General features: G+C 35.8%; 1 protein-coding gene across 1 annotated transcript; it reads left to right on the top strand.

The window, feature by feature from the left end:
- Positions 1-4,842: 4,842 nt before the first annotated feature.
- LOC145035964 (uncharacterized) lies at positions 4,843-7,145 on the top strand. The gene is made up of 2 exons (XM_078984458.1): positions 4,843-5,322; positions 6,663-7,145. Exons 1-2 carry the CDS (start codon positions 4,843-4,845, stop codon positions 7,143-7,145), a joined length of 963 nt encoding a protein of 320 aa, XP_078840584.1.
- The last annotated feature ends 4,844 nt before the right edge of the window (positions 7,146-11,989 follow it).

The raw sequence follows: 11,989 nt of genomic DNA, 5'->3' as shown, positions 1-11,989 counted from the left end.
TATGGTTTTAACAATTTTATTTGTTTTAAAACAAATCAAGATACTCTATATCCATTATGATAGTTTAAAATGTCTAAATTTTATAACAAGTGTCAGAATTTTATCAAATGAATGCAAGTTTTAAAAAATTTAAACTACCTCAAATTTTTTATTATGTATAACTTTCTTAATTAATTATAAGTCATGGAACATAAATTTGATCATGGAATAATAAATTGGGAATATTAGCCATATTTATGAACATAAGTGTCAAATTTTTAAACAATTCACCATAAAAGCTTATAATTTATAAAACCTAAATTTCATCCACACCACCTCCCTCCTTCTCTTTTCACTCTCATTCTCCAAGACACACACACACACACATCCCTCTTCTTTCTCTCTCTAGAAAACTTCTCTCCTCATTCTCTCTAGAAAATACAAAATTAGAAGCAGAATCTGTAGGAGAGATTTTTCCAGTTGATAGTTCATGAGTCTACATGCATTTTTATATTTTGGTGGTCAATTTTGGTGGAGAGAAAAAGAGATGAAGAGAAAGAATAGATATCAAAAGAGATGAAATCTTTCTTTTCTCTCTTTTCTTCTCTCTAAAACTCTCATTCATTCTTTTCCTTTCACCCATGAAAATTTCCAGCAAAAACCACCATTTTGCATAAAAATATCCTTCGTCAATAAGGACTCATCAAGGTAAAAACACCTAAATAAATCATGCATGCAAGTTTCTACTATTTTCTTGTGATTTTATGTGCTAAATCTTTATCTTCGTCTCTTCTTTTTATAAGATCATCACCATTTTCAGATTTTTATGATGATGTTTGTATATTTTTACCATGAACATCTTGCATGTTGCTTATATGGTGAAAATCCATGATCAAATCTATATTAAGATCTTGATTCAAGCCATGCATGTGCAAATAACTTCAAAAATCGTCTTCTATTCCTTCATCTTCTTCAAACTTTTTTCGTATGGTTAAAATGCTTTTTAGAACATCATGGATGTGTTATAACACCATGCATATATGATAAACAAGGTTGCATGTTCATGATCTTAGTGCAAAATTTGATTTTTAAAGATTAAAACATCAAACTTAAGCTAAGAGTTTTTGAGAAACAAAACTTTTTACATTAATACATGTATGTATTTTATGATTTTAAATCTTTTTTATCTCTAAAAACATGAATATATCATGCATGATTCATAATGTCTTTAAAAGATTTCTAAGAATTACTCAAGGTAATGATGAAAACTCACTTTTCCAACCTATTAACATGCATGTAGTCTGCCAGATTGCTTCACCTGGATTTGAACTGTCACATCTCACTCATTTGTTAACCAAAAATCGTGATTATTTTTCTGAATTATAATGATACGAGTTAGCTTTCCAATTCAAGTGGTCTCACTATAAAACATTAAGATTTCGATTTTTAATAATTTTTACAAAATTGTTGCTTAAACATCACTTTCCTTATGAATATTAGTTTTCTGTTGCATGTTCAAAGGACTTACTCTTCACTAAAAAAAAGAGTTATTCCTCACTAAAAATCTTAGAAAAATTAATTTGAGAATTTAACATCATATATTCAGGGGGGGGAAGATCTTGATTCAAAAGTCTTTATAACATGTTGGAAAATTCTCAAAGTGACATCAATAACTTTTACCAAAATCAAAAGAACTAAGTTTTTCTCTATAATACATTGACCCTTTAGGCATATTTTTCGATGTCCAAAATAAAAAAAAAGAAAATTTCATTATTATTAAATTGTTTGAAGATTCATTCTGGAAATTTTCAGTTTAATATACATTTTCTTTATTTTTACATGAAAATAATAAGAAAATAGAGTATTAAAGCATATAAAATACTTAAACTAGTAAATAAATTCTGGAAAAAATTTATGAATGACCTATACTGTGAACCAACGTCCCCCATGAGGTTTGAGAAATTTTTGTTACTCTTTACCATTAGTTTTTATTTTACTGTTATTAAGCACAAATAAATTACAAAAATAAGGTTCCAAGTTATAAAAATCATACTTCTTATCTTTAGAAGCTTTTATATATTATATAACCTTCACAAAAAAATTTGATTAATTTTCCATAATCGTTTACTATTTTTCCAAGATTTAATGTAGATTAAATGAATTAAATTAGTGAAAAATAGTAAAACGTATCCAAATTTCATAACAATTTACAAAAAAGAAATCTTACATTATGACCATAAATAAATATTTTGAGGATTTATCTTAACTTTTTACTATTTATTTCCTATTTTTTTAGTATTAAATACACTTAAGTTCTAAAAATAGGGGTTTCTGTTAAAAAAATGACTTTAAATAATTTTCCCAGATTATGTGCACTGTAAAACTATTAAAATAATTTATAAGAATATTTAATAATAATTTACTATTTTTCCTTGATTTTATGATTATTCAAGGAATTAAAATGGTGAAAAATAATTAGACAAATCAAAAATTCAATAACATTTATCTTAACATCTTTGACTTCAGTTGAAACTGAAATAGAAAGTTTGGGAAATTTTAGAACTAAATTGATTTAATTTTTGAATATTTAATCATTGGAACACCTCTTAAAATGTTAAATATTAACATTTCAATAATGGGAGATTTCCACTTAAATTGTTATATTACAATTGATTCATGCAAATTTAATTTTCATAGAAAAATGTTTATAACTCATCAATATCAAAATTTTAATACATTATTGGCATAATATTAATGTGGTAGTAAGTATACTAGTACTAGATTTCAATTAGAGACTCATTAGTGTGTCACATCGTTGTAAGAATCGATACTCTAGTTCAGCGCACCATTTGCATTATCTCAAAGCATTGTGTGTATTCAGGACTCCCCCTATTTTTGGTTTTTATGTTTTAGGGTGGAAAAGCATGCCCGAAAAGCTAGTTATTGTTTGTTGTATTTAAATTGGTTTGTATCAAATTTGATTGCTATATTTTGATACGTATGTCTATGCAACTTGAAACATGACGCATTATCGTCTTAAGTCTCTTCCCTTACACTTTACTCCAACCATTCACTCTTTGAGCAAATGGTTATTATGGATGCCGCTATTCGAAATTGACAACTCCTCACCCACCCGATTGTTTGAGTGCATGATACCATTTTAATCTATGGAACGATAAACATAGAACTTTATATGGAACTGATATTTGCATATTTAGTCATATATTAAGCATACATTTTTATCATTTATTAGCTAAATTATTGCATTTCATGGACAAAAGATACTTAAAAGTGTATGAATTATGTTCTCAGTCCAAAGTTTAAGCTTGGAAGCAAAAGGAAGCAGGAGAAGCGGTTTGGAGCTCGGGAATTGAACAAAGAAGAAATACCACCAAAAACAACACCTACTTGGCGAGTATGGTCGCCTACTCGGCGAGTCCGAACGAAGGATTGAGAAGATAATGAGAAGATAAAGACTCCGTGACTTACCGTACATGGGATTTAAGTGATGGACTTGGTGAGTCAGGTCGAATCTATATATACGGATTCCCAGATCGACATTCGACATTCTGGAACCCTTGGGGAGAAGTAAGCTGCGAATCCGAGCTAGGAGAGACCTGAAGAACGAAGATACAACCTAGAATTCAATCTCGAAGGAGATTTGAGGAAAATCTACATCATTCTACTTAATCTTTTGTTTTCCATTATGGCTAGACAACTAGAATTCGTTTTTATGTTGTTAATCACCTCAAACATGAGCTAAAACTCTTAAACTTCTGTTTGGGGATACAATATTGATACTATGGATTGATTATTATGGTAGGATTAATTCAATGTTGGTGATTTTGTTGATTTTAGCTTGTTAAAGAACCTTATGTGTGGATGATAACTATTTTTCTGTTAATAGGAAGATAATTAAATAGTATGAACATCTTTTAATTATCAACCTCATATGTATGTGACCACTTTATCATATGACTAGGATTAATGAATATGAAACTTGAATTAATAAGAAAAATAGGTAAATTCATGTATGAGCTTGTATGATGACCATCAATAAGAAGTTAACTAAAGGACCAAATTAGTTAGTTATTACAAGTCTAAATTAACCCGAATAAATAATCTAGTGAATTAAATTAAATTAGACAACTGATCACTGTTTAAGTTAGTTTGTTCTCTAAGGATTAGTGCAGCGAATGTGAATCTAATTACTTGAAACGGTAACCAATAGAAGAATTAATCCATTGCACTATTACCATAATATCAACCGTAGGATATATTGAGTTGAACTAAACAGAAGTCCTTCTCATTATTGAATTTAGTTAAACCTTTGCTTTTCTAGTTTTTAGTTTAAGTGAAAGTTAGTAAGTTTCTAGTCTTGTAAAACTATAGAAAAACCCCTGCTTATTAATAAATTTAGATAAAAGTAGTTTTTAGTTTTAATTTACCGTTCCCTGTGTTCGTTACCCTACTTTTTTAGCTTTACCACAATTGATAGGTCCACTGCCTTTGTGTGTTTATTCTATAACTAAAAGTAGGTTTACAACTAGTTGGTTTTACACACATCAAGTTTTTGGCGCCGTTTCCGGGGAATGGTTCTAAATTAGCACTAATTTCTATTTTTATCGGTCCTTTATGTGGGATTTATCTCACACAAAGTTAATTCTTAGGTAATTTGGTAATTAGTATAGGTTTTAATAAATATTCGTTTTATTAGTTAATTAGAAAAAAATTTCTGTTTTTGCCTTGAACTCACCGAGTGCACTCGTGCCAACTCGGCGAGTCCATCGCTATTCGCATTTTTATTTTTATTTTATTTTTGTTCTTTTTACGCGTTTCTCTTGTCTTGCTTGCAGTTGTTTCATGACCCGAGGATCTGATATACCTCTGGTCCGTCCTCTAGAAGACCTAAAATCCGCACTAAGGAGTAACAAAGGAAAAGCCGTTGGAGAATACGTTTCTTCAAAGAACTCGCCACTAAAGAACCTCAAGTCCGTTTTCAGCAAGAAGAAGAGCAGCAAATCAGGAGCATCCAACGCCTCTTTAGCAATCAAAGACCCGATTAAAGAAGACACTGAGTACGAGACCGAGGGAGAAGAAGATCTCACTTTCGGGCACGAATCCAACTTTGAAGACGACTTAGTTCTTACCATGGCTAACATCGAGGAAATCCCCATGGGGGAATGGAAGAAGAGGATGTGTGACGACACCGGACCGGGACTTGTGCAACCTGCAATTCCCGCTACTGCTACGTTCGAACTAAAGGGTCACATACTCGCTCAACTTAAGGAGATTCCTTTCTATGGAAAAGACCACAAAGACGTTTACAAGCATTTGGATGAAGTAAATGATGTAGCGGATTACTTCAATGTAACAAACGTGCCTCGCGAGACTCAGCTACTTCACATGCTCTTGGTTACATTCAAAGGTGCTGCAAAAGACTGGCTCAAGTCACTTCCTCTCGGGTCAGTCACCACATGGGCCAAGATGAAAGAAGAGTATATAGATCATTTCTACCTGCCTTCCAAAATAGCCAAGTTGAAGCAAGCCATTGCCAACTTCGAGCAACAAGTTGGGGAGTCAATGTCACCACAAGGCAATTGCTCACACCATGACCTTAATAGCCAACAAGAGGTCTCCATCTTCTATGATGGAGTCAATGTCACCACAAGGCAATTGCTCGACTCGCAAGGCCCGCTCACAAGGAAACCACCCCCGGAAATCAAAGAATTAATTGAAGAATTCTCTAAACATTCTAGAGAATACCACAACCCAAGAAATGAAGTAATCCGGGGGTAGTGAACTCGGCCAATGATAACATAGCGGTGGTGATGGCTAAGCTTGATAGTTTAGATAGAAGGATGAAAAAAATGGATCAAACAATCCATGCTATTTGAGTTGGATGCGAGAACTGTAGTGGTCCTTACCTTAAGAAGGATTGTGACTTAGATGCAAATGGGAACAAGAAGGAGCAAGTGTTCTACTCAAGTGGCGATCTTTACGATGAAAATTGGCGAAAACCGAAGAAGGAACGGCTCCCGTATGAAGAATACAAAAAGGTGAAGGAGGAGAAATACAAGCAGAAGGAGAGGGGTTTTTATCAAAAGGAAGAGCCGGTTATGGAAAAGAAGGCCGATTTAGAAGAAATGTTCATTAGATTTATAGCGGCATCCGAGAAAAGGCACAATGATCATGATGCTGCAATACATGAGACTAGAAATATACTTCGGAATCAGCAAGCATCTATTCTTAACATTGAGAAACAGCTAGGAAAACTTGCACAACAAGCGAACGAGAGAAGACAGGGTTAACTTCCAAGTAAAAAACGAGAATAATCCGAGAATGGAGAATGTGAATGTTGTGACCTCCAACTATGGAAAAATTTTCACCCTTGCACAGAAAATCTCCAAGGTGCATGCAGAGAAGACAGAAGAGTCGAACCCAGCTAAACCCGACCAGACTCGCCGAGTCCCTCTAATGGACTCGACGAGTCCATCCCTGATGACAAAACTATTGTTTCTTTAAGGCCTTACAACCCTCCTCTGCCATTCCCATTCAAAGCCATACCTGCTGAAAAGGTTAAAGCATACAGAGCATTCATGGAGCATGTGAGATCCCTTCAAGTAAATATTCCATTTGTGGAAACAATGCTTCAAACACCCAAGTACTTTAACTTGTTGAAGGGTCTCTTTGCTACTAGAAATGATTTGGCTGAAGTCACAGAGATAGTAATGAGTGAGCTACCCGAAAAGAAGGGCGATCCAGGAAGCATCATAATTCCTTGTCAACTTAGAAATGTACTTGCCACTCAAGCGTTGACCGATTCGGGTGCAAGTATTAACTTAATGCCTTTTTCTTTCTTTAAGAAGCTGAATTTACTGGAGCTAAGGCCTGTGAATATGAAGATACATTTGGCTAATAAGACGGTTATTAGTCCAAGAGATGTTTGTGAAGATCTCCTCATCAAGGTGGATAAGTTTATATTTACCGTGGACTTTGTAGTGCTAGATATGGAAGAAGACCCCAAAATTCCAATTATTTTGGGGAGACCATTCTTGAATACCGTGGGTGCATTAATAGATGTATGCAAGTCCACACTAGCATTGAGGGTAGGAGATGAGTCAAAAGTGTTTAAAGCTCTACCAGAAGTTAAGCAAGAAGAATGAAGAGAAGGAGAAGTCTCATTCGTTAATTTGGATGATGAAATACTACAAAAAGAACTTGCTCTCTTACACGAAGAAGATCCAAGTAAGTTTTTGCTATGTTCTGGAGGAATTAGTGATGTTGACAAAGACTTGGAGGAAATAGAGAAGCTGCTGGAAGGAACCGAGTCAGAAAACACAGTGGAATGTGAGGAATTCGCTTCGACTCGCCGAGTCGCTTTAATAGACTCAACGAGTCCAGTTGAAAATCTCAGCAATTTAGCCGATTGTGATCTGCTTGTTAGCAGCTCCCTGCATGCTCTAGACATGAAGATTTTCCCTAATTCTACAGAAGATAAAGCAACAGAAGGAAGAAAGGATGGTGATCTTCAACACGTTCATGTAGCATGTCTTGATACAATAATGCAAGAAGATGAGGACAATCCCCTTGAAGATGAGGAAAGCTTTGGAGAAGAGGGAGATGCAATGGTTATGAAGGATGATGCTGATGACCCATTCATTAAGTCACGCAATACCAAACCTCGAGCTCGAATTTTCACCAACTATGAAGTCATAAAGTTTAAGGAGAATGGGGAAAAGGGTAATTCATACAACGGAAGATTATGCTATATGGAAGAAGAGAGAAGAATTAAGACGGGCTTACAAAAAGAAGATACACGCTTACAAGACAAAGTATAAACCGCAAAAGATTAGGCATGCATTCCCGATACAAGAGGATGAAGAAACGTAGATGGGAAGGATTCCAGCTAACGACTCCTTAAAAAGAAGCGCTTGGCGAGAGGCAACCCATTATTAGAATTTGCTTTCTTTTATCTTTTTCGTTTTAGTTTGATTTTCGTTTTTAGGATTTTATTTTTGTCCTCTAAATCATTAGGCATGACCGCTTGAGAGTGCGTATGGACTAAGTGTGTGGTGGCATGAATTTTTATGACAAAATGATATGATTTTTGAACTTGCGACCAGACTCGCCGAGTTTGACCTTGACTCGACGAGTCAGTTTTATTTACAGAAAAAAAAAATTACATCTGGTAAAACTGGGGTTTTTAACCCTAATGAGATTATCTTTTTCTCCACCTTACTCGACGTGCGCCTCTTTTCTTTTCTCTCTCAAGCATTCATCAAAGTTTACACTCTTTCTTCAAGATTTTTAAATTCTATAAACAAAGGTACTTAATTTCTTCCATAATTCTGTTAAAGTCATGATTCTTAGATGATTTAGGGTGTCAATTTCATAGATTATCCGATTTGAAGTTTACTAAATTTTTAGGGTTTTGATTTAGTATGAATTGTGTTGTTTTGGATGGTTATTCTTGCTCTAATACATCTTAGGAACATCCATGGACAAAACCCTTGACAAAAATTCAAGTTTTTATGGTCGAATTTCGATCGATCTATTGACTGACTCGCATAGTTCGAACGACTCGCCGAGTCGTTCATGGACTCAACGAGTCCAGCCGGGGACCTAGATGAATTTTGTTTTTAATGTTTTTTTGTATTTGCTGGGTTGTTTGTTCTTTGTTTTGCAGGGATCATGTTTTTCAGGGGACAGAGCTCAAGAGGATACCAAGGAGATTTTCCTTGGTTGAATTTTCCTCCGATTGAATCGACTTCAACAATGACGAGATGGAAGAAGAGGTTGGCTGATTTCAGAAAGAAGGAGGTTTATGTACCTAATCGGATTCACTGGGATTCGTTAAATAGTGTCCGGTATGAAGAAGAGTTGGCGCCTTACCTTGTGAAGGAATTTACTTACGAAGGGGAGACGATTATTTGTGATGGATGGAGCTGGGTTTTTAGAATTCAAGAGCCGGTGTATCGAGAACTTTGCTGGGAATTTTTCTCCACGGTGTCTTTCCGAGGAGGAGATGATTGCTACCACCCCAAGATTTTTAGTTTTTGTCTCGAGGGCGAATACCATCAATGTTCTGTCATTGAGCTTGCATGTCGATTGGGAGTTTACAACCAACCATTGGTTACTATGGCTATCTTTCGCACCTTCTTGGAACAATCTCATAAGGTGTTTCCCGACGGTGTTACAAGTACCAGTTGGTGGAACACAATCCCCAATAAAGTATACATTCTGAAATCGGTTCTAGAAGGGAGCATTAGGTCCCCCACACACCGCCTCATACACCGCCTTATCTCCACTACCATCAATCAAAGGAAGGAGGAATACAAGGTGTCCAACCTTGATGTATTTTATCTTTGGAGTATCATGACGCCCGACACTTTCTACAACATTCCATGGTGTTTGGCTTCTTACTTGTCGGAGGGTGTGGTCAAGGATCGCAAAACGTCCAAAATAAACGGTGGCATGTTTGTGACCCGGCTAGCCAACTCATATGGGTTGATGACCCGCGGTGCATGGAATTTGATGACAATGATTCCTGCCCCACCCTTTAATCCTATTCTTTTTCGGAGGGCAAGGATTATTGAAGACTTTGGGGTGGTCATTATGCTATCCCAAGTGACGATCCGGTAATTGGACCCGAGGCACCGGGAAGGAGGGTTAGATCAAGACGTGAGCGGGAAGTGGAGGAGGGACCGCCGGTGATTCCAGTGGATAATGATGAAGTACCAATGGATTGGTACAATGTCGAGATGAGGAGGTTCCAAGATCAAATGGCGAGGGGAATCAATTTTAGCAACGTATCCCGCGTGCGGCTTTTCAATCATTTCCATATTCCGCACATTGATGGGGGTAATTTTCCCTACATTACTTCGTGGGACGAGGTCATTAATTCAAGGCGAAGTGGATTTGGTGGGAGCGGAGCTGCTCATGGCAATGATGATGAGGAGGAGGATTAGGTTTTTTTGTTTAATGGAACAATTTTCATTTTATTTTTGTTTTTCATTTGTTTAGTGTGTTTTGAATTCTTGGTTGAAACTCTAAGTTATGTGTTTGATGTTTTATTTGCCTTGATGACTTTCAGATTTTGAGTTAGGAATGCTTGCTTAAAGGGTTTAGAGTTTGAGAGAAAAAGAAAAATAGTGGAAGAGAGTCAAGAAAGGGCGATGTTTAGAGCTAAGGTGTCGAGTCTGGTTCTAAGGGTATTAAGTAAATAATTCTAGAAGTGATGGGAAGTTCTTGGGATTTATCCAAAGCTGGAATGAGTGAAGAACGTGAATTTTTCCACCCAGCGGTCGAGTCGCCGAGTGCAACAAACCTACTCGACAAGTCACCCTTTGTACTTACACATTTTGAGGCTTTTTGCGACTATACTCGACGAGTTGTCTATATGACTCGACGAGTCACATGTTTGTCCACCATGGAGACTACTGATTCGATGTTGATGGCTACACTACTTGATCATTTATTCTCTGCAAGCAATTCCTGGAGGCTTTGTACTATTTTTCCTGCACATTTGAAGCTACCCACATGAGATTTGATGTCCGAGACATGGATGCATTATTTCCATGAATAAAGTCAATTGAAGATGGAGTTGAAGAGAAGAGATATCGGCCTAGCGACTGCTACCCCAGGGGAGTTTGTTCTAATTCTCTCTACATTTCATGTTTGTTATTTTTCATGCATAATATGCAATGAGGACATTGCATAAATTAAGTGTGGGGTAGGGGGTTGATGTCATCTTAGTAAATATAGAATCCTAAGTTAGGTTAATTTTTAAAAGTTGTGAATATTAAAAATATGACTTAGGAATTAATTTAGGAAATTTTGGTAAAAAGTAATTAGGATTCCATGTTAAAGTTATGTTGATGATTGCATGACGACCCAAATGTTTAGTTGAGCCTATATACGTTCTAGTGCATTTGTGGCTTCCTTATTCCAGTGAAATCATGGGACAAAAACACGACCTTGGTTAGCCCGAGGGATCCAATATGTTTAGCATCGTGTACCAGAAATGTATCCAGGAAAATTATTATCGTTAACCAATAAAGGTTGAAGTTGAGCGCCCCTACTTAAGCATGTAGGGTTTTGAGCGAAAAAAGTGAGTTACATGTTAAAAACAAAAAAAAAAAAAGAGAATTACAAGAAAAAGTTTGAAGAATTTTTGGAGCAATTAAAGTGATGTTCAAAGATCAAAAATTCTGAAGAAATTCAAAAATTGAAGATACTAAAAATCAAACAATAAGGTGGTGAATTCAAAGAAATCAAAGATCAAATGTCAAAGAAATGAAGAATTCCAAAGAGCTCCAATATGGTATCATAAATTGTAATTGTCTAGATTATGTATGCTTGGGTTGCTCAACCAAAAATACCTTGAGGTTAAGTGGTTTTCTGAGGATGGATTCAGAGGGATGCATAAAATGAGCATAGTTCGGGGTAAGTGGGCGAATATTTATGAGGATTGTGAGTATTTGGAGTATGGGGGTCCTTAGGAAAAATTTTACACACAAATGCATGTGTTGCGGTCTTGGCATAATGGCTGGGTTAGATTGGAGTTGTCATATGTGATTCTAATGTGTTAAAATTCAGTTTTGCTTGGGGGCAAGCAAAAGTCAAGTGTGGGGTATTATGATATTTGCATATTTAGTCTTATATTACGCATAGATTTTTATCATTTATTAGCTAAATTATTGCATTTCATGGACAAAATATACTTAAAAGTGTTTGAATTATATTCTCAGTCCAAAGTTTAAGCTTGGAAGCAAAAGGAAGCAGGAGAAGCGGTTTGGAGCTCGGGAATTGAACAAAGAAGAAAAACCACCAAAAACAACACCTACTCGGCGAGTAGGGTCGCCTACTCGGCGAGTCCGAGCGAAGGATCGAGAAGATAATGAGAAGATAAAGACTCTATGACTTACCATACACGGGATTTAAGTGATGGACTCGGCGAGTCGGACATGGACTCGGAGAGTCAGGTCGAATCTATATATACGGCTTC

This window comes from Lactuca saligna, chromosome 3, assembly GCF_052625555.1.
Source record: "Lactuca saligna cultivar CGN05327 chromosome 3, ASM5262555v1, whole genome shotgun sequence".
Classification (NCBI taxonomy): domain Eukaryota; kingdom Viridiplantae; phylum Streptophyta; class Magnoliopsida; order Asterales; family Asteraceae; genus Lactuca; species Lactuca saligna.
Note: the sequence above shows the minus strand (reverse complement) of the source record. Positions and strands in the feature narration are given on the sequence as shown.

Excerpts from the sequence above, each read along its gene's own strand:
- LOC145035964 (XM_078984458.1), top strand. The coding sequence starts at position 4,843 with ATGACCCGAGGATCTGATATACCTCTGGTCCGTCCTCTAGAAGACCTA. Across the intron at positions 5,323-6,662 it reads TTTACAAGCATTTGGATGAA|GGTCTCTTTGCTACTAGAAA; the intron begins GTAAATGATGTA and ends AACTTGTTGAAG.